At 39.4% G+C, this 21206-nt stretch overlaps 1 protein-coding gene across 9 annotated transcripts in view; it reads left to right on the top strand.

Annotated features, from left to right (window-relative positions):
* ST7 (suppression of tumorigenicity 7) overlaps positions 1-21206 on the top strand; it is a 246223-nt gene that overhangs the window by 175436 nt on the left and 49581 nt on the right. For 7 of the 9 annotated variants that reach the window (XM_006100186.3, XM_006100189.3, XM_006100184.3 and 4 more), the window contains 2 exons: positions 17178-17250; positions 18676-18778. In XM_006100186.3, coding sequence (XP_006100248.1) covers positions 17178-17250; positions 18676-18778 — 176 coding nt within the window. Of the gene's footprint in view, positions 1-17177; positions 17251-17973; positions 18110-18675; positions 18779-21206 lie in introns of all 9 variants that reach the window. The other 2 variants (XM_023763805.1, XM_023763804.1) reach the window with 1 other exon arrangement.

Here is a 21206-nt window from a genome sequence, read left to right on the forward strand (position 1 = left end):
GGGCACCAGGCAGGCAGGCAGGTGAGTGATTAGGAGCCAGCGGTCCAGGATTGTGAGAGGGATGTCCGACTGCCGATTTAGGTCTCATCCCCGGGACATCCAGCAGTCAGACATCCCCCAAGGGTCTCAGATTGGAGAGGCTGCAGGCCGGGCGAGGGCCCTCCCCCTCCCCCCGTGCGTGAATTTCGTGTGCACCAGGCCTCTAGTGGTAAATGGGATCGTGTTTTTTTTTTTAGTTTCTCTTTCTGTGAGTTCATTATTGGTGTATAAAAAGCCATAGATTTCTGGGTATTAATTTTGTATCCTACATATTGCCAAATTCACTTATTAAGTCTAGTAGTTTTTTGATGGAGTCTTTGGGGTTTTCTATGTGCAATATCATGTCATCCTTCTCCATCTTGTTTTAAAACAGCACAGGCAAAAATCTTTCGGAAAAAAATAACAATTTTGAATTACCTAGCAATCCAACTAGCACCACATTTATCATGAATACAAGCCATAATATAAATATAAAGGTGAGTTTTATGTCTAGAGATATTTGACTATCCTCTCGTGATTTTGTCACCGTAATAGAAGTCATTAGACTATATGTTGCTACTACCCAGGATGATCATAAAAGACCCCAAAGGCTATGAGTCATGAGAAAGATATATAATTTGTAAAATGCTACAAACTGTACTAATTGTTTCAGAGTACATTAGAGAAGACCAATTGGTTACTATTAATAATCATCCAGAGAACAAAGGAAAAGGAAAATTTCTTACCTAATAACAGCCCTAGAGTAAGATTTTGATTTCTGAATTCTCTAATAATTTACAGCCACCTTATCTACTAAATAGTCAATTTTTAAAAAAGGATCATGCTGAGTGAACTTTGAAACAAACTAAATATGAAAACCACTAGCTCATGTGTCCCACATATACAGAAATATCTTAAAGTCCCTGATAACCAAAAAATGGCTGAAAGAAAAGTGAAAGCTATTATTCCTTTTATTTCCATTATGAGGGAAAGCTTTCCAAGTAATTTCATTAAGCATTTATGAGAAAACTCTTCTCTTGGCCCAAGCAACCTTCAGGTATAGGGACACCTGAGAAGAATTGAGCCTGGTAGCCACCCATTTTTGTAGGCAGATGTTGAAACAAACTAGAAGGGGTGAGGCTACAATAGATATCATAAAACAAGAATTCATTTAAAAGCATTGCTGGATTTACAATTTGGAAAATAGCAGTGCACGTGTGTGAGACGCATGGCTTACCCAGCCTGCAGGCTGAATGTGGTGCATATGGCTTCAAGGACATCATTCACAGCCCCGAATTCGGGCTGTGAGGTAATGTTCTGTTTATCCCTCTGATCTTAGCATATGTATAATTTTCACATACTGCCTTGTATTATTTATCCCTGTGTCTTTCCCCTCAGCTTAATCATAAGATCCTCAAGAGCATGAATCTCACTTCCTAAGAAGTCTCTCAATGAGCATCCTTGGCCTAATCAGCCTCATGAGGCTGATGAGAGCAACTTACCAAGGAAACGTAGCTGCCTTCTCATCACATCTACTTTATGGCAGAAATAGGTTATGCCAGGGGTCCCAAACTACGGCCCACGGGCCACATGCAAATACAAATATTGTATTTGTTCCCGTTTTGTTTTTTTACTTCAGAATAAGATATGTGCAGTGTGCATAGGAATTTGTTCATAGTTTTTTTTTAAACTATAGTCCGGCCCTCCAACGGTCTGAGGGACAGTGAACTGGCCCCCTGTTTAAAAAGTTTGAGGACCCCTGATCTAACCACTAACTTGTACACCTGAAACTAATGCAAAATAATATTGAAAGTAAAGTGTAATTGAGAAATAAAATATTCAAAATAAAAATTAATTTAACAAATAAAAGGAAAATAATTATCATCACTATGGCTTCAGGCCGGTAAGCACACATCACTGAGACACTATGGCCCGAATGCATAGCTGTGTACTGGGTGTCCTGAAAGTAACTAAGATAGATCTGTCAAGAGGATTGGGGCTCTGAGGCTGCAAAATGATTGACTGACCTACTATCCACGCATGAGTAGGAGTTCTGGTAATAGATGTTCTTTCAGTAAAGACTATACATGAGAAACTTCTCCTGTCTCCCTGATGGAAGACATTTTATGAATCCATACATCTGTAATATAGATAGTTGGCACATGGACAAACCCTCCAAATTTATGTTGTCTTTAGTAATCCTTATTGCCTAGTTATCATAATTTACCAAGGTAACATCCCTTCCCAGCCAACCATTACCATAACATAAATTGCAGTGTTTGGCTTTAGGGCACCAGCCACAGAAGGACACTCTGACATAGACGTTCTGGAGTAATCCAATCCAAAGTTGCAAATAATATCTGGTATTTGACTTTGTAGCATAAGATGAATTTTTCTAGGTGTAGTTCAATCCATGTTTCCTGCTCCTCCCCCTCCCCCACATTACTACAGTCTTGTAATATTTCCCTATTAAATCATTGAAATGCCAGGTGGCACATCTTTTTGAGGTTCTGCTATATTAATCCTCTTTATTTCTTTAGTGAAGTTTTATGCCTTGGTTAAAAAGGGGTTTGGATTGGCTTTTTGAAGGTGAAACAAAATGACCTCATACTTCTGGAACCAAAAAATATCTACATTTCTTTTGTTTTCTTTGTATCATATCATAAACAGGAGCAAACAGAAATTTTGTTGAAGATAGCCACATGGAAGACAACCATCACCTAATGGAACAGTAATAATTCATCATATATCCATAACAGATTAGGAAGAAGAAATGGCTGCATTTTTGTTTGTTTGGTTGATCAGTTAGTGGCTCCTAAAGCATGTGCTTAATACAAATTTCAAATATATGAGTTTTTTGCCTGACCAAGAAAAGAGATACATGATACTCCATACTCTTAAATAATTACAGAGTAATTAGGTTAATTTTTGAAATTAATTCAGCAAGGATCTATCAAACCCTTGTTTTGCTTTTTTTTTTTTTTCAAACCCTTGTTTTGAAGATACTAACTTTTAGGTCCTTCTAGATTCAGAGATGAATATGTATTTCTAAGAAGCTTTCAGTTTAGTGAAGAAAGATGTTTTTTAAAAAACAAACAAACAAAAACCCCACAGTAAGTTGAGGCAGATTGAATCAATGCTCCATGACTCTGTTGGAGATGTGCTGCAGGGAGTGCAGAGAAAGAAACCTGTTGAGAGCAAGCCCTGTGCTGTTTTCTTCTCCTACACTCAGGTACTAGTGTGGACATTCAGAACATCTCTAGTGAATGAATGCCTTGTTAGATGAAGATGCATTCGACATAGTGTCCTCACTTGGGAGGTACTTTGGGACTTATTTATCTTCTAGCTTCTACCCCTAACACACTTTTAGAATTATAGATATGAAATTGGCCCTCAGTTGACCGATCTCATGAGTGGAAACAGTAATAATCCTTTTAAAATTACATCTTGATTGTTATTATTGTAGATGAACAAAGGAAATTAGGTAAAAAAGATTATCACTGAAAAAATTGGTCTCTCCTATCTAAAGTTTTGCCTCATGGGTTTTCCAAGACACATCAAATTGACAGCTTAACTCATAACTACATAAAATTTTCCCCAAGATTATTACATTAAATTTCAAATTTGTTATTATGAGCCATTTATGACTTTTGAAAAGTTAAGAGTCATTCTCCCTGAGATGACCTATTCTTTTAGCGGCATCATTCCCATAAAGCGTCTTTGGGAGCCAGAAGTGGTGTTGTTTGCTTTCCTTGTTTCTGGCCCCAAATTCTTGTACTTTTCTTCAACCATGTTTCAGTGTTTATTCTTGCTTTCTTCCTGCCCCACTTTTTCATTCCACTGCTGTTTCAAATAGACATCTAATACACTTTCCTGCATTCTTCTGAATGCCTTAAGGAAAGATAAATGCAATACACATGTTGAGAAATAACAAGTTACTCCCTCTTAAAACAAACATCAATACCATCACTTTGGCTCCCAGAAGCTAAATTATATGTAGATGTTTGCATATATGAAGAAAATAATATAAAGTAATTTGAGATGTTAGTATATTAATTTATGGTTTCACTTAGCAAACATTGGCCACCAATTACATTTCAGACTTTGTTTTGTGTTGTGGGTACAAAGTGTTGAAGAAACAGCTTTTATCCCTAAAGCACACCATGTAAATAGGAGAGGGAAATAAGAGAACAGACAATGCTGTAAAGTGTAAAGATTGTGATAGTTCAACCCAAGATGGAAGAAACACCTCACCCAGGGGCAGTGAGAGAAGCCTTCCCTGTGGAGATGGAATCTGAGCGGAGCCAGAGAGTGAAGGTGCTGGAGGCAAAGAGAGCATATTGAAAGGTTCCAGGCAAGATTGACAGCACTGTGTGGAGAACTCTGTGTAGCTCACAGAACAGAGGGGTGGAGGAGGGCTGCAGCAAAGAGCCAAAGATGTTTAGGGTGAATTAGGTAGGGCTTTGGCTCTAACTTGGATTTTATTCTGAAGCCCATGGATGGACCCGGAGGCCATTTCAGCAGAGGAAGGACTTCTATGTGATCATGAACTGAGGAGAGCGGCACGATGGATTCATGCTCGGCCTTTTTTTTTGACTTGAAGTGGTTGAGAAATGAACACAGTGCAAAATCACTAAGACATGAAGGAGTGGAATGCCACTGAAGAGGACCAGTGAAATTATTTCAGACACTGGGAAGAAGCAGAATTCTATCTGTTAGAGAGACATTGCTAGTTTTCCAACCAATAAATATAAAGGAGTTATTGCAGTTTGATTTTCCTTCTTTAAACAATTCCAGTGCAGAAACTTTATTTCTGGGTCATGATCAAAACTTTCTGTTTTAGCCCAGCTGTGATGTCTCAGTGGTTGAGCATCAACCTGTGAAACAGGAGGTCACGGGTTTGATTCCCGGTCAGGGCACATGCCTGGGTTGCGGGCTCAATCCCCAGTGCGGGGCGTGCAGGAGGCAGCTGATCAATGATTCTGTCTCATCAGTGATGTTTCTATCTCTTTCTACCACTCCCTTCCTCTCTGAAATCAATAAATATATATGTAAAACAATAACAAAAAACTTCCTGTTTTACACTATAACCACTTAATTTCTTTTGCTCTCTGGTGATCTCTTAACTACAGGAAATTGAGGCCTCTGTAGACCCAGCATAACCCTTAGATACTCTGTCTTTTGGGGGAATGTAACAAGAAGTGATTAAGAGCCTGCTAGAACTCATATAACCCAGTGACACCTACCTACTTCTGTTGAGTCATAACAATGACATGAGGAAAACAAAAGTGGAATGTGGGAACAGGTGCAGTGTCCACCTAGTATTCGTAGGTTGTGAATTTGTAGACATGGTGTGAATGTCTGTGTTTGTAGATTTACAAGAAGTTTCATTCCTAAAAGCAAAGTATCTGATAAATTCTTGCCTTAGTAACACTTCAGTTACTACTAAACAAAGCCTGAGAGTAATTGATTCCCTGAATTTAATTCTTACCAAAAAGGAAGAATCTTAAGAAAAGGAGACCATGTTATCTTATAGCTCATAATAGTAAAAGAATGGAACATTAGTTATAAACATATTCCCCAAATCTAAAAGCCAACAAACAGATAGCAACAATAAGAAAACAAACTTTGGCCCTAACCGGTTTGGCTCAGTGGATAGAGCGTCAGCCTGCGGACTGAAGGGTCCCAGGTTCGATTCTGGTCAAGGGCATGTACCTTGGTTGTGGGCACATCCCCAGTAGGGGGTGTGCAGGAGGCAGCTGATCGATGTTTCCCTCTTATCGATGTTTCTAACTCTCTATCCCTCTCTCTTCCTCTCTGTAAAAAATCAATAAAATACATTTTAAAAAAAAGAAAAAAGAAAACAAACTTTGACTTTTTTTAATTCAGAGGAAAGGCAATTATAAATCCAGAAATGGAGAGTCAATAAATGACTTAACTTTAGGAGATACAGTTGTGTGTGTGTGTGTGTGTGTGTGTGTGTGTGTGTATGTATGTGGTGGGAATTGATTCAAGAAGGATGGGAGAGCCCTAGCTGGTTTGGCTCAGTGGATAGAGCATCAGCCTGCGGACTGAAGGGTCCCAGGTTCGATTCCAGTCAAGGGCACATGCCTGGGTTACAGGCTCGATCCCCAGTAGGGGGCGTGCAGGAAGCAGCCAATCAGTGATTCTCTCTCATCATTGATGTTTCTGTCTCTCTTTCCCTCTCCCTTCCCCTCTGAATTCAATAAAGATATATTTTAAAAAAAGGATGGGAGATTCTAAAAGATGAAATTATAGTTGTTTCCAATGGGATAAATGTAAAAGAAACACAAGTGATTAAAGTATACGAAAAGATCAGAATGACAAATAGCTAAATAAGTGAGGTAGAAACCTGTAAGTAGTTGTTCAGGGTGGCTAAAGTCCAGAGGAAGCAAAAGTCTCAAGATTTTAATTGTAAACATATTTTCCAAGCAAAATGATAAAGAAAGCATAAGAGAATAATGATAAAAGCAAGTACCACGCTTGCAGTATGGGATGGTGACGAGGACATGGTATTGCAAGACCAATTCTGTCACTAATTAGGTAAGCAGCTCTTAAGTGTATCATTTAGCTTCTTTGGACCTGTATTTCTTCATGTTTAAAGAAAAGATTTTTGAGGATGATCTTCACAGTTGTGTGCTCTTATCCAACGCTTTGATCTATCTACTAGTAATACTATTTGGAGAAGAAAGCAATGTGCTAATAAGATGATAAGAACACAAAACTATTTATTTCTAGTTTATATTTCCCCTCAATGATTTTTACTCTTTTTTTAAAAGAATTTAAGCAAATAAGTCAATCCCAGCAAAATTCTAGAAGTGATGATTATGTTGTTTATGAACACTTAGGAAAGAAAGAGGTGATTAAAGATCCAACGTGGATTTACTAAGGAAGTTTTTCCAAATAAAAACAGATGAGGTAGTGGATGTGAAAGCTTTGGGCTCTATACAATAGTATTTCAGTGTTTCTTATTAATGTAAATGGCCATATTTCTGAATTAGAGGAATGCTGTGGAAGTACAGTTGGCCCTGAACAACTCAGGTTTGAACTGCATTGGTCCATTTATGTGCAGATTTTTCAATAAATATATGCATATTTTCCCCCCAGTAAATATGTTGTTGGCCCTCCATGTCCCAGAGTTTTACATCCTCATTTTTAACCAGCTGTGGATCCCTCAGATGCTGACAGCTTACTGTATGCACTGTTTTATGCCACTTTATGTATGGGACTTGAGCATCTGCAGATTTTGGTAACTGCAGAGGAGATCCTGGAACCAATCCTCCCTGCATACTGAGGGGCATCTGCCTGGGGGTAGGCATCCCTAACCCTCCCATTGTTCAAGGGTCAACTGTATTTATATCTTTATTTAAATAAAACATTTGATAATGTTTTTAATTCTATCTTTTTAGATAATGTGGAATGATGGGTCATAAAACCTATTATACCATTAATATAAATAATCAATCTATATAATAAAAGCCTAAGCTACCATTACAATGGAACGACCAGAATGATCAGCCGCTATGATGCACACTGACTACCAGGGGCCAGATGCTCTGTGCAGGAGCTTCCCCCTGTTGATCAGTGTGCTCCCACAGGGGAAGCGGCCGCTTAGCCAGAAGCTGGGCTCACGGCTGGCATGCGCAGTGGCGGTGGCAAGGGCCTCTCCTGCCTCCACAGCAGCACTAAGGAGCAGCAAGCCAAGCGGTAAAGAGCGAGCAGGCGAGCAGTAAGGAGTGCAGGATCCCGGATTGCGAGATCCCAGGGGGATTGGGCCTAAGCTGACAGGTGGACATCCCCCGAGGGGTTCCAGACTGCAAGAGGGTACAGGCTGGGCTGAGGGGACCCCCCCCAAGTGCATGAATTTCATGTACTGGGCCTCTAGTATCTATATATATAAAAGGCTAAGTGACCATTTGACTGGCCAACCGGCTGGTAGGTATGGTGTGCACTGACCACCAGAGGGTAGAAGTTCAATGCAAGTGCTGCCAAGCTGGGGTGACTTGGCAGTGGTGGTTCTCAGGTGATGGACCCCGGAACCAGAGAGGAGGGAGCCCAAGTCCTCACGGGGCTGAGTGATTCCACCTTCAGCTTTGGGTTATGGGGCTGAGTGATTCCACCTTCAGCTTTGGGTTATGTTGTCGCTGGGGCACTGTTGGCCCCGAATATGGTTTAGTGCTGAGCTGCAGTGACTTGGTAGCGGCGGTTCTCAGGTGATGCACCCTGGAACCAGAGAGGAGGGAGCCCAAGTCCTCACGGGGCCACATGATTCCATCTTCGGCCGTGGGTTATGTTGTTGCTGGGGAACAGTTGACCCTAATCTGGTTTACCGCACACTTGCATTCCACACCCTGTATGACAGCAACTTTGCAGAGTGCCCTTTTGCACTCTGGGACCCGTTGGGGGATGTTGGAGAGCCGGTTTCAGCCCGATCCCCACAGGCCAAGCCGAGAGACCCCACCTGCCGGAGGGACCCCGCTCACTCTACAGATGCCCTTCAAGCCGCAGCGCTGCCCCAGGTGCTGCCGGCCAGGGAGGGACCATGGGAGGTTGGCTCCAGGGCATGTCCGGCCCTTCTCACCCAGTCCCACCCCACCAGCCACCTTCTAATTAATTTTTTTTCAATGTGCATGAATCTGTGCACTGGGTCACTAGTACTACCTACTTATATAAAAACCATGGGTGGTGTTCATCACATACAGATGAACAGCCGAGATCGAGCGGAAGGAAGTCAGCCCTACAGGGTTGTCTTGGCAACGGCTGCACCCTCCCCCAAGCTATTTCCCGGAGCTGTTTCCTGTAAGGGCGGAGTTTGAGGCAGGAACCTGCCCTGGGAGCATGGAGGCAGATCTTTCTAAAGTGTGCCGCGCCAGCACGGGGTGAACCTGAGTGGGGCGGCTGAGAGGCTTAGAAAAGACAGACAAGAGAATGAAAGCCGGGTCTCGGTGGGACGCTGCTTCTCTGAGAGACAGCGACCACGCCCACAGCCATGCCTTTATTTTATAGCAGATGCTAGGAGGCAAAGTAAGGGCGTGACCAGAATGTTTACAAACAATCTCCTGGGTTTCAATCCTACTCAACTACATGCACCTGAACTCTATCAAGCCCACATCACTCAGGCACGTGGGGCCACGTGTTCAGACCATAGGTTCAAGCTTACAACTACAGCTGTTGGCTATAATTGTGCTGGGAGGGCCCTGCCCTCCAAGCTGGGACTTGCACATGGCAATGAGAGGACTGTGCCCTCTCATCAGTCCAAGGCTTGAACCTGTCCAAAACACTGTAGCGGCTCCCCACAATAAAGTTTTAATTCTGTTTCTTTGTTACTAATGTTGTGGCCCCACCCCATAACAAAGAAACAAAGGGAAATTTCCCCATCGAATTTCTGAATAGTATTACTCCTTGGGGAATGCCGTGTCATAAATTAAAATTGAAAGTGGGTGCAATCATCATGCTATTGAGAAATCTCAGTAGTAACTGGGGTCTTTGTAATGGTACCAGATTTATTATCAAAAGATTACAACCTAACATTATCAAAGCTGAAGTATTAACGGGATCTGCAGAGGGAGAAGCTGTTCTGATTCCAAGAATTAATTTGTCCCCATCTGACACTGGCCTCCCATTTAAATTGATTCGACGACGGTTTCCCGTGATGCCAGCATTTGTGATGACTATTAATAAATCACAAGGACAAACTCTAGACAGAGTAGGCATGTTCCTACTTGAACCCATTTTTGCACATGGTCAGTTATATGTTGCTTTCTCTCGAGTTTGAAGAGCATGTGATGTAACAGTTAAAGTTCTAAGTACTTCATCACAAGGGAAATTAGTCAAGCACTCTGAAAGTGTTTTCACTCTTAATGTGGTGTACAGGGAGATATTAGAATAAGTTTAATCACTTTATCAGTCATTGTTTGCATCACTGTTGTTTTTATATCATGTTTTTGTTGTTTTCATATCATGTTTTTGTTGTTTTTATATATCATGCCTCTGTTGATGTTACATCCTTTTGTTACTGTTTATTTATTAATAAATTTATATATGATTTTCATATACATTTTATTAATGTCCTTTCATCTCTCACACTTCTATTTCTAGAGAAAGGGCAGATAGCAATATTAAAATATCTCTGCTACTTAATTCCCTTTTTATAAAAAAATATATTTTATTGATTTTTTACAGAGAGGAAGGGAGAGGGATAGAGAGTTAGAAACATCGATGAGAGAGAAACATTGATCAGCTGCCTCCTGCACACTCCCCACTGGGGATGTGCCTGCAACCAAGGTACATGCCCTTGACCAGAATCGAACCCGGGACCCTTGAGTCTGCAGGCCGATACTCTATCCACTGAGCCAAACCAGTTAGGGCAATTAATTCCCTTTTAATGTGCACGATTTTTGTGCACCGGGCTACGAGTAATAATTATATAATTAATACCTATTCTACCAATAGATATAATAAAGGGTTGCACATATATCATTGAGACCATTGCAAATTTAGGGTGATCTCTGGAATATGATTTCTGAATTCTCTCTTGGTATTGCCATGGTCAATATTTTTAAAATCAGACCTTATAGACAACATAGCACAGTTAAAAATCATGTGCTCTGGGGACAGCTGATATTTGTTCTAAATACCTGACATTACTTTATATCTTGACCATTCTCTGCCTCACCTTCCCCATCTATGAAACAGGGCTAACTGTAGGTCCTGTCTCATAGGGTTGCTATGAAGAATAAATAGATAATGTGAGTAAGTGATTAACACCAGTGCCTGGCACTTAATAAGTCCTTGAAAAATGTTATCAGTAATTTTGATAATGATAATGATCATATGGGGAGGAAGGTCACATGCTTATGAAGTGTATGGAGCACATTTGGGTGGTAGCTTGAGTCAGAACAAGGACTGGTAGGCTGGAATGATATGATTAATATTTAATAGCTTCTATTTTATTTTAAGATTTAAAATTTAATGGAGTCAAATGGAAAATCCTACTTCTAGGTTCCAAAATTTTCATGGCTGAAGTAAAAGAGAAAGGACCTGGGTTTGGCTGCAGTGAATCTGAATAGAATCTAGGTGTTGTTGCCTATCCAGTCATTGGGGCAAACAAGGAGTTCCACCGCTCTACACCAGGCTGTCCTAGCTGGTCCTCAGAGTGTGGTGGCCCTGCGCCTCAGACTGCACGTCTCACTGGGCTTTGTCCTGGTCAGGTTTCAGGGACTCGGAGGGTTATTGCCACTTGTAATTCTCATATTTTGAAACCACCTGTGGCTCTGTAACAAAAATAAGTGAGAAATTCTGAAGAATATATCAGTTGGGGAACTAGAAGTATTTATTCAGGAAATAATTGGTTTAGAAGAGATATTTTAACCATCTTAGTATTTGAAAGGCTGACTTGAGAAATAACCAGATTCTGTTTTTTAATGGAAGGCAAAACTAGTAAGTAATTTTTAGATAATGATTTGTAGCAAGAATGGAGGGGGCCAGAATGACAAAAGGCAAGTAAAATGTTATAGATTGGAGAGAAGACAGCTTCATGTGGCATAGGATTGTAGTTTTGTTTTTAATCTTTTATTGAGAGATAAGTTACATGTAGTAACTTGCACAAATCTTACGTGTAGAACTGGATGACTTTTCACTTATGTTTACCCCGTGTGATGACCACTCAGGATTATAAAACTTTCCACCATCTTAGAAGGTTGCCTCAGACCCTTTCTGGCCCCAAACTGCCCTCAACTCAAAAGTAACTATTTTTCTGACATCTATCAACCATATATTAGTTTTATAAACTTTATATAACTACTTTGAAGCACTACTTACCAGATTAAACTTAACATCTAACTTCTGATTCAGCAATTTCATTTCTAATTACATATCCAACAGAAATGAGGTTTTTTGTTTGTGTTTGTGTTTTTTGTTTTTTGTTTTTCAGAAAAAAATCTTACACAAGAATAGTCACAATCTCTTTATTTATAACAGTCCCAAACTAGAAAACAGTCCAGATAGCCACTAGCAGGAGAATAAGCATATTGTAGTATATCCATACAATAAAATAGTATTCAGCAATAAATAATGAAGTACTGATACATGCAACAACATGGAAGGAACTCGGAAACATCATGTCGAGTGAAAGAAGCCAGACACAACACAGTACATGCTCTACGATTCCAATTGTATTACATTCAGGATTTTAGATTTTAATAAAAGACTCTCATGACCATTTGATTTTGCATGCCTAAGACACTGGAGAAGGTTCCTCCCTTTTCAGAAAAAGACCTATATGAAACACAAGATGTCAAAGAAGCAGAAGGAAAATTAAACAAGCGCCAGCCTGGCTTAAGTGAGAAATGTTTATTTAGCATTCCTTGTTTCTGCAGACAGTAATGGAATTATGTGATGACTCTTTTTTTCTTTCCTCCTTGGATTCTAATTGTTAAGAGAACTTTTTGGTAATAATGGCAGTTACATGTCACTTACAAAAGACAGAAAGGCACTGCATAGAGTCTTTTCACACAAAATTGGACTAAGGATGATTTTGAGAATCCCTTCCCCTGAATAAAATTTATGAATAAATTACAGGCAATACTGGAAAGCACCTGATTTGTTATTTCCTGCTCAAAAAACTGTTTTTACTTTAAAACATTTTTATTTTTTTATTACAATTGACATACAATATTAGTTTCAGGTGTACAATCCAGTGATTAGATTATAACTTAATAAGTGATCACCCAAATAAATCTAGTACCCATCTGACACCATACATCGTTATTACAATATTATTGACTATATTCCCTATTCTGTAGGCATGACTATTCCATAACTACCAATTTGTATTTCTCAAGCCCTTCACATTTTTCACCCATCCACCAAAGCCCCTCCTATCTGGCAACCATCAAAATGTTCTCTGTATCTATGAGTCTGCTCCTGTTCTGCTTACTCGTTTATTTTGTTTTTTAGATTCCACATATAAGTGAGATAATATGACATTTGTCTTCCTCTGTCTGACTTATTTCACTCAGCAATACCCTATAGATCCATCCATGTTGTTGCAGATGGCAAGTTTCATTCTTTTTGTGTGTGGCTGAGTCATATTCCATTGTATATATGCACCACTTCTTTATCTATTTATCTATTAATGGACACTTAGGTTGCTTCCATATCTTGGCTATTGTAAATAATACTGTAGTGAATGAAAATATATATATATATATATATATATATATATATATATATATATATATAATCTTTTTGATTTAGTGTTTTGGGTTTCTTCAGATAAATACCCAGAAGTAGTATTCTTTGTTTCTTGTTATGTAGCCTTTGTTTTAAAGTTTATTTTATCTGATATAAGTACTGCTACCAAAGCTTTTGTTTATTTGTTTACATTTTCATGAAACATCTTTTTCCATCCCTTTACTTTCAGTCTGTGTGGGTCTTTTGATCTGACATGAGTCTCTTGTAGACAGCATATGTAAGGGTCTTATTTTTTTCTTCTTCTTAAAGAAAATTCTTTAACATTTCTTGTAATAATAGCTTGGTGGTGATGAACTCCTTTAGCTTTTTATTGTCTGAGAAGCCCTTTACCTGTCTTTTGATTCTAAATGATAGCTTTGCTGGGTAGAATAAACTTGGTTATATAGGTCATAGCTTTTTATCACTTTGAATAGTTCATGTCAATTGTTTTTGGTCTGCAAAGTTTCTGTTGAGAAATCACCTGAAAGTCTTATGGGATCTCTCTTGTGGATAGCTAACTGCTTTTCCCTTGCTGCTTTTAAGATTCTTTCTTTATATAACCTTTGACATTTTAATTATGATGTTTCTTGGTGCCATCCTTGTTTGGGACTCTTTGCACGTCTGTTTCCTTCACCAGGTTAGGGAAGTTTTCCATCACTATTTCTTTAAAAGGTTTTCAATTCCTTGCTCTCTCTCTTCTCCTTCTGGCATCTCCATGATGCAAATGTTGGTATGCTTGAAGTTGTCCCAGAGGCTCCTTATACTATCCTCAATTTTTTTGAGTTTCTTTTCTTTTTGCTCTTCTGCTTGGGTGTTTTCTTCTAACAAATCACTGGTTTGATCTTCTGCTTCATCTAATCTACTAATGATTTCATCTAATGTATTTTTCATTTCAGTTATTCTTCAATCTGAGTAGTTCTTTCTTTAAAATTCTTTATTGTTGAAAGTATTACATATGTCCCATTACCCTAGCTCCCATAGGCCCCCTCCAGCTCACCCCCACCCCCAGTCCCAGGCCCTCATTGCCCCATTGTCTGTGTCCATGGGCCATGCATATATGCATACATGGTTTTTGATTTATTACCTCCCACCCACCCACCCTTCCCCACTTTCCCTCTGCGATTCTGTACTCTGTTCAATGCTTCCATGTCTCTGGACCCACTTCATTCATCAGTTTATTTTGTTACTGAGATCACATGATACCTGTCTTTCTCTGACTGCCGTATTTCACTTAGCATGATACTTTCCAGGTCCCTCCATGTTGTCTCAAAGTGTAAGAGATTCCTTTTTTTCACTGCTGCTTAGTATTCCCTGGTATAAATGTACCACAGCTTTTTTATTCACTCATCTACTAATGGGCACTTGGGTGGTTTCTAGATCTTAACTATTGTAAATTGTGCTGCTCTGAACATAGGGGTACATAAATTTTTTCTGATTGGTGTTTCAGGTTTCTTAGGATATATTCCTAGAAGTAGGATCACTGGGTCAAATGGCAGTTCCATATTTAATTTTCTAAGGAAATTCCATACTGTTTTTCATAATGAGTGCATCAGTCTGCATTCCCACCAGCAGTGTAGTAGGGTTCCCTTTTCTCCACATTCTCTCCAGCACTTGTCATTTGTTTTTTTGTTGATGGTAGCCATTCTGACAGGTGTGAGGTGATACCTCATTGTGGTTTTAATTTGCATCTCTCTGATGATCAGTGACTTTGAGCATTTTTTCATATGTGAGTTTGCCATCTGTATGTCCACTTTGGAAAAGTGTTTATTTAGGTTCTTTGCCCATTTTTAAATTGGGTTGTTTATCTTCCTTCTGTTAAGTTGTATGAGTTCCTTCTATATTTTGGATATTAACCCTTTAACAGATGTATCATTGGCAAATATGTTCTCCCATACCAGTGGTCGGCAAACTGCGGCTTGGCAAACCACAGCTTGCGAGCCACATGCGGCCTTTGGCCCCTTGAGTGTGGCTCTTCCACAAAATACTGACTTCTGCGCATGGGCCACAAAGTTTCAATCGCACTGTATGTGCGCACCCGCACATGGTATTTTGTGGAAGAGCCACACTGAAGGGGCCAAAGAGCCACATGTGGCTCATGAGCCACGGTTTGCCGACCATCGTATACTGTGGGTTTCCACCAGGAAGGGTGGAAACAAGGCTTGGATAATTTTTAAATAAAAGATCTGAACATTAAGTAAGTAAAATGTGTATTATCTGCAGTTTTAAAAAATTATCTTCCAGTGACAATCAATGAGTGGACTCTAGCAAACAAGATATTTGATTCCTAGATTGATTTCCCACACTGGGAAGTGGTTAAATGTTTAGATATTGGAAAAGCAATGAAAAATCTGTGAGTGTCTGACATTTTTTTCTTCTTAATCATAAACATACCATTTTATACTATACATATGGTGGTGAAATTTTGTTTGTATATATCTGAGATCAGGGTTGCAAAGACTCTCCCTTTCAATTCTGTGTTGGTATTTTCTATAATTATTTGTATTTTCTCAATGTCATCAAAATTTCTCTCAAAGAGAAATTCCTCATGCTGGAATTGATGGTAAATACTTGTTATTGGATGAGGGATTGATTTTCTTTTATGAAAATATTTTCTTCTACTTCTGTCTATTGGCTAGTTGTGGGACTTCCCTTTCCATTTCTACTGTAACACAATTCTAGGTTGAAAACAGATCTGTAAAGAAACAAGGATTCCAGGTGTTGTATTCCTCTAGCCCAGAATGAATTTGGCAGCAACGGGAATGACATATTTTTACCTGGTCTGAATTAGAAGGCATTTCTATGTCATAGTATACATTTGGTTGAGTATTAAAGAAATACTATTCTAGTAAGAAATAGATTCATCCTGGTCAGTGTGGCTCGGTGGTTGAGTGTTGACCTATGAACCAGGAGTTCACAGTTCAATTCCTGGTCAGGGCACATGCCCTTGGATCCCCAGTAGGGAGTGTGCAGGAAGCAGTTGATCAATGATTCTCTCTCATCATTGATGTTTCTATCTCTCTCCCTTCCTCTTGCTGAAATCAATAAAAACATTTAAAAAAATAAAGAAATAGAATCATAATTTAAAAACAGATGTTTTCCCCCAAAGGACTACTCTCTTTGAGTTTATCTACTCTTAGTTGTACCCTGTACTTTTACTTCCCTGCAAACTCATTATCTGAACCTATTACTCACTCTACCCTTCATCTGAGATTTTCTACACAAACTGAGAGGAAGTTGTTCTGGGAAACAAATTAGGGTTCATATGAAAAGGGATTGAATGAACAAAAACTGTATAGTTTTCTAACAATTTCATATGTATATCCTTATATATAAAGATTTATCATATAGTTTTTATATATACAATATATATGTTACATTTTAACAAAAAAACTAAACATGAACTTCTTAACATGTAATTCAAAAGATATATAGTTTAAGCTGTGGTTTTTTTTGTTTGTTTTTTAAATAAAGGTAATAAATTTTCCTTCACATTGGTATTTCATATGCCTGTTGATAAATTTTTATAAGTAACAAAGAGATCATATTTGCCTTTCATGATATCAAGGGTATTCACATAACATTAAATTGATATATTTTTAGCTATTCTCTGCTTGAGTAAACTCAACAGATGAAAATACACATTTTAAAGTAGAAGATGATTGCTAAAGTCAGTCTGATAGATTTTAAACATGAATTATTTACAAAAATATAAATTACTCTTAGTTGCACATACCACCCTGATACATAAGAAATAGCTGTGTACTATGGACATTATAATATTCTTAATTTATGCTTTATTAGACTTACATGTTTAAAATACTAGCATATTAAAAACCATTGCTCCTTGTTTTTGCAAACTTACAAGAGTTCCTACTTTCTTTCTTTTCTTTTCTTTTTTTTAACAGATATAAGCTTACCAAAGTCGGCAACAATATGCTACACAGCTGCCTTGCTCAAAGCAAGAGCTGTCTCTGACAAGTAAGTGAGTAACAACGTGTGTGCTACTAAGTGCCCTACAACTCCAGGAGATGTTGCTTCTGAGAGTTTCCCTGGAAGTCTCCTATTCTATGAGCCCCTGCTTATGAGCATGCATTTTCCAGAATCTGCTGATCTTTTCTTTCACTGCCAGCAGGAGGGGAAGTACACCCTGCAGTATTGCAGGGGTGTAAGAATCCCTAAAGAGGGATTTATATACAATTCCATGCCTCTGAAGTGACTTTTTTTCTTTTCTTGCCAGATAATTCATACCAAAAGGCCTGCTTAGTACTTAACACAAAATGCCTTTCTTTTATTCATTTTTTGCATATTCCTGTTTCTTCAGCAGTCCAAGACTGGGTAGTAATATGGCAGAGGGGGTGGTCATCTCCATTCTTTGTCTCATCTACTCCCAACCAAGCCCCCGCCCAGGGTCTGTTTACTTTGAGTGGCCATCTCAATGGGATATTTGCCCATTTTACTCAGGCAAGTGACTGTGGCATAGAGAATTTCCATAAACATCCAAGACGACTGGCAGGTGAGAAAGAATAGATGGCTTAACTGTTTTTCAGTCAGAAACACACTTCCCATGCACTCCCTTGGTCCCATTGAAAATCAGATCACAGGGAAAGAAAATAGCCTCTGCCGTGTCAGACAGGTTTGCTGTTAAGTGTGTGTGCACTTCAAGACCGAAGTAATTGTCTTTCATTCTTTTTTGTCCTGTAGATCGCCAGTACCTACTGCAACATCTTTTCTCCCTACACAGCGACTCCAGCTTGGGAGGGCAGGGCCAGGGTTGTCACAGCTTCCCCTGTGGTGTCTGCCTGCCAAGCACAGCTCTGGAGTTAGCCCTGGGTGTGAGGTGAGAAAGAGATTGCATGGTCTGGTTTTTTTTCATCCACTTGGACAGGTGTCTGGCCCGCAGTTGGGGCATGCACACCCCCCTGCCAGCCCGGCTGCAGGCAGGTTCTCCTGCTGCCGCTAAGGCTGCACGACTTTCCCTCCAGGGCAGCACTGATGCTGGGTTGGGAGCTCCTTGAAAATTCTCCCCAGTTTTGTTTTTAACCAAGTGTGCTCTCCTGTAACCTACTTTTCTCTTCCTACACTGTCGGCCCTCATCAGTCCTATCCCCTCCCCTGACCTAAGCAGGTGCCCCAGAGAAAATTTAGATAGCTATTTAGACAGAGAGACTTGACAGCTGAATTTAATTTCTGCCACGATTAGATGCAAACACGCTTTCTGCTTCTGTGGGGGTTTTTGTTGGCCTTGGTCTGAGGTGTCACTCAGAGGTTCCATGTAGTGGAGGTTTGGAAAGGTCATGCCATTGGCTTGCTGTGGTTTTATGGGCCCTTCTTATGTAGATGCCACTCTGGGTTGATGCCCAAGCAGTGGTCCCAAGTGGATGGTGTTTGTCTTTCTGCTTTTCAGATTCTCTCCCGAGGCTGCATCTCGACGGGGGCTGAGCACAGCAGAGATGAATGCAGTCGAGGCCATTCATAGAGCTGTTGAGTTCAATCCTCACGTGCCAAAAGTGAGTATGTGGAATCCCCACAGGAACTCGTTATGATAGCAGAGAAAATGTTCCATAACCACAGTATCATGTCTTGAATGCAAACAGTAATAAAAAAATGAATTGCATCCAACAAACGTAGAGGTCCTGTATAATCTATGATTATTAACTTCATTTTTAAGCAAAAGCTACATTCAAGAGGCTTTGGGGCTAGTTTTCAGCCTTTGTATACTAGTAATCAGGGTAAATTGATAGACCTGGCTTAGGCAGTCCAGGTCAAGAAAGTCTGAAATTGGCAAACTGTGGAGATCTCAAGGGCGTTGATGTATTTGACAGGAATTTCACACAAGTTTTTAGTCTTACTTAGACCCAACTCGGGAAACGAACCTTGTTGTGAACAAAAGTGGTAAAAAATACTTACCAATATGACCTTCTATGTCTTTCTAGATAAATGATAATTAATTAGCAGTGGCAAGAAATTAATAGGGAAAACCTCCAAGTATGAAGAAGTATTATTCTTTTGACTTGTGAGTGCCATTTCAGTAAGTCTGTGTAGTAGGAAATATTTAACCACATGATTAACCAATTTATAACTATAACTACCCATTATAAATACAAATTTAATATTTCTAATGTATTTTTTCTGAATTTTATTTTAAGGGAGTCAGTCATGGTAGAAATATACAGATATTTCTATAATTTGTTCAGGGGATGGATGTTTATGATTTACCTATATTTGAGTACCTACTATGTGATAGGCACATCACTTAACATTTTCAGTTTTTTTTATATTATGCAGCACATTTTGACCTCTAGGAAACTATTCCTGCAGTGCATATCAGGTACTGCAGGGCAGAATTTTCTTGGAAAAATGTCTTATGAAGACTTTATTGTGAAAAGTGACAAAAGAAGTCTGTGGTGCAAGTGCCGCAGTTGCCGCAGTTACGGAAGGGCATATTCATCCACCCTAGGCCCAGAGCATGATGACCAGCCTAGCATCTGTAGGCTTAGGTATTGTGTGTAGAGTGGGGTAAAATACTTCTCTTTATTTAATCTTTTTCAGCTAAGTTAAAAATGTTCACTCAAATTTTATTAAAATGTAAAACTAGTTAGGAAAACTTCATACTGAAGTCATTAATATTTTTTAAATGCCATTCACTAACTATAGAGCTATCCTATGAAAATAAATAAGGCTCTTTTAGAAATAGTATTGGACAGTAGAGTCCTAGACGCTGAGACAAGAACTTGCATTCAAGTTCTGCTCTGTTACTTGGGCTTAGCATTTCTGAACTCAGAATTTCAAATGAAGATAAAAATATAAAGATAAAGATAAGGTGAGAGAATACAGTCAAAGTTTTTAAAAATACTTGAGCGTTTGTAAATTGTTAAAGTTGTTAATGTTTTATTTGTTGGTAGTGGCTCATTAAGTCTCAGAATCATGTCTTAACTTTTCTAGTTATGCCAACCAGAGCCTTATAATCCTGGGGCTCAAGCTAGAAAACTGGTGTAATACCGGTTGGTAAGATATTTTAATTGAAACTGTGTTTAATTCTTGGTAATGATCTTAAATGGTTAGTTCAGTCTCTAGAAAGAGTATTAAAAGCCCTAAGAAACAGTCTAGCTACCATGGAAGAATATGACTCAGTCAACTAGAAGTCTCCCTGCCAAACAGAATTCTTGTAAAAGTGGAAACATTTTAAATATTTGATTTCACTCTATTTTCTAATCATTAAATGGAGAAAAGATAGGCTATTCAGGTAAAATGATTGTCTACCACTTTTATTTGTTGGCGACTGTGCCGAAGGGAAACTTGTTTCCAGATCTTCTTCTTTCAACGTTTCCATGAAGAAAAGGTCCTATGAATACTGGCCTCATATGTCCGGAATTAAGTGCAAATCTCTGGTACATGTATATTATATGCAGGCTGCTGTAAACATCTTTTATACATGTTCTGCAGTTTATTGCACTGCTTGCTAATACTTCAGTAAACACACCCACGCACATGCACACACACACACACACATTGGTGCCTTTTAAGGCAGAGAATAGTCTTAATTCTAATGAGATATCAATGATATCAATGAAGAATATTGGGTGGGGCAAAAGTAGGTTTACAGCTGTGAGCATGAGAAGCACAAAGTATATTCTTGTATTACTAACTATTAATTACTAGAGGCCCGGTGCACGAAATTCGTGCATGGGGTGGGGGGGAGTGTGTGTCCCTCAGCCCAGCCTGCACCCTCTCCAATCTGGGACATCCCTCTCACAATCCGGGACTGCTGGCTCCCAACCGCTCACCTGCCTGCCTGCCTGATTGCCCCTAACCGCTTCTGCCTGCCAGCCTGATCACCCCCTAACCACTCCCCTGCCAGCCTGATCAACGCCTAACTGCTCCCCTGCTGGCCCAGTCACACCCAACTGCCCTCCCCTGCTTGCCTGGTCCCCCCCC

Source organism: Myotis lucifugus, unplaced genomic scaffold, assembly GCF_000147115.1.
Source record: "Myotis lucifugus unplaced genomic scaffold, Myoluc2.0 scaffold_301, whole genome shotgun sequence".
Lineage (NCBI taxonomy): Eukaryota > Metazoa > Chordata > Mammalia > Chiroptera > Vespertilionidae > Myotis > Myotis lucifugus.